The 1685-nt window shown below is 42.3% G+C and overlaps 1 protein-coding gene across 1 annotated transcript; it reads right to left on the minus strand.

The window, feature by feature from the left end:
• Positions 1 to 818: 818 nt before the first annotated feature.
• On the minus strand, positions 819 to 1484 carry LOC132162975 (uncharacterized). The gene is made up of 2 exons (XM_059573183.1): positions 1263 to 1484; positions 819 to 1106 (listed from the first exon to the last, which is right to left on the minus strand). Exons 1-2 carry the CDS (start codon positions 1482 to 1484, stop codon positions 819 to 821), a joined length of 510 nt encoding a protein of 169 aa, XP_059429166.1.
• Positions 1485 to 1685: the final 201 nt, after the last annotated feature.

The following is a 1685-nucleotide window of genomic DNA, read 5'->3' on the forward strand; positions in this document are numbered from 1 at the left end:
AATGCTTAGCTTCCTTAAGCTTTCTAATTGACCTATGTAACGAGTGTTGGGCCAGAGACTGCCAAACCAAATGGTTTTAGGGCACTAGATGTAGAAACATCCCTAAGGGCTTAATTACTCAAGTCAACTAGGCTACGAAGCCAAACTAGCCATACAACCAACCAGGTTAGGTTTCTCATCTTTTTACGCGAACACTCAATGCTTTTTGAGGCATGAGGTCCGGTTACTCAATGAGAAGCTCAAACTGATTTTTTTTTTTTTTTTCTTTAAGCCAAGGTTTCATCATACTTCATCCTACCTATCTCAAAATACACCCTAATCAAGGCAAATCTTATACCTCACCGATTTTATGCTAGTGTGCTCGTGGTGATAAACTCAAACATGTGAAGTCTCTTCAATCCAACAATGAGTCAAAAGACTCAGGTTCCTAATGACATGATGTGTTCAAAATGCTAAACAGACCAATGACATGCAAACCACAGAATATGTGTTACCCTTGCTTAATCAAAAACATAGCAATTTTTTTTTTTTTTCTTAACACGAAAAATCAAGGAAAAAGATAGAGAAATGTCTACCCCACCCCCAAACTGAAATGACACATTGTCCTCAATGGGTCCAGAGATACAATACCAGGTGAGCGGCGCCAGTCGGGTGTAACGTAGGAGAATGCTCCCCCAAACTTGAATGGCAGACACTTGCCCTGAAAAACACAACAGAAACAAACAAACAAGATAAAATGGTAAGGGAAAGAATGAGGGTTGCCTCCCACAAGCGCTAAGTTTTAAGTCTTCAGCCAGACTCTCCACAAAAGACGACAATCATTCAGAATAACTCGGATCCTCCAACAATGTCGTCTCGATCTCCTTACTTCTCAACTCTAAGAATGGTTTTAATCTCTGTCCATTCACCTTGAAGGTGTTGCCATTCTTAGGATCCTCAATCTCGATAGGCCCATGAGGAAAAACAAACCGAATGATGAATGGGCCTGTCCATCGAGATTTCAACTTGCCTAGGAAAAGATGCAGCCGAGAATTGTAAAGGACTTTCTCATCAGGCTCAAAAGATCGTCTCAAAATGCTCTGGTCATGAGCCTTCTTCATCTGTTCCTTGTACAACCGCGCAGAATCATAAGCATCATTTCTCAGCTTCTCTAATTCATTGAGTTGGAGCTTCCTTTGTGAGCTAGCCTTCAAAAGATTGAAGTTCAGCTGCTTGATGGCCCAATATGCTCTATGCTCCAACTCCACGGGAAGATGACATGCCTTCCCGTACACAAGCTGATAGGGTGGCATCCCAATCGGAGTCTTGAAAGCTGTCCTATATGCCCACAGTGCATCACTCAATCGCATAGACCAATCTTTTCTATTGGGGTTTACCGTCTTTTCCAAAATGTGCTTGATCTCTCGATTGGAAACTTCAACCTGTCCACTCGTCTGTGGGTGATACGGGGTGGCAACCTTATGTGTGATGAAATACTTCTTCATCAACTTCTCAAAAATCCAATTGCAAAAATGCTTACCTCCATCACTTATAATTGTTCGAGGCGTACCAAAGCGAGCAAAGATAGTGTCTCTCAAAAACTAGACCACTACTCTGTGGTCATTAGTCTTGCATGCAACCGCCTCCACCCATTTGGACACATAGTCCACAGCAACCAAGATGTACAGATAGCCAAATGAGTTCGG

This window comes from Corylus avellana, chromosome ca10 (assembly GCF_901000735.1).
Source record: "Corylus avellana chromosome ca10, CavTom2PMs-1.0".
NCBI lineage: Eukaryota > Viridiplantae > Streptophyta > Magnoliopsida > Fagales > Betulaceae > Corylus > Corylus avellana.

Excerpts from the sequence above, each read along its gene's own strand:
- LOC132162975 (XM_059573183.1), bottom strand. The coding sequence starts at position 1,484 with ATGAAGAAGTATTTCATCACACATAAGGTTGCCACCCCGTATCACCCA. Across the intron at positions 1,107-1,262 it reads ATCAGCTTGTGTACGGGAAG|GAACAGATGAAGAAGGCTCA; the intron begins GCATGTCATCTT and ends CGGTTGTACAAG.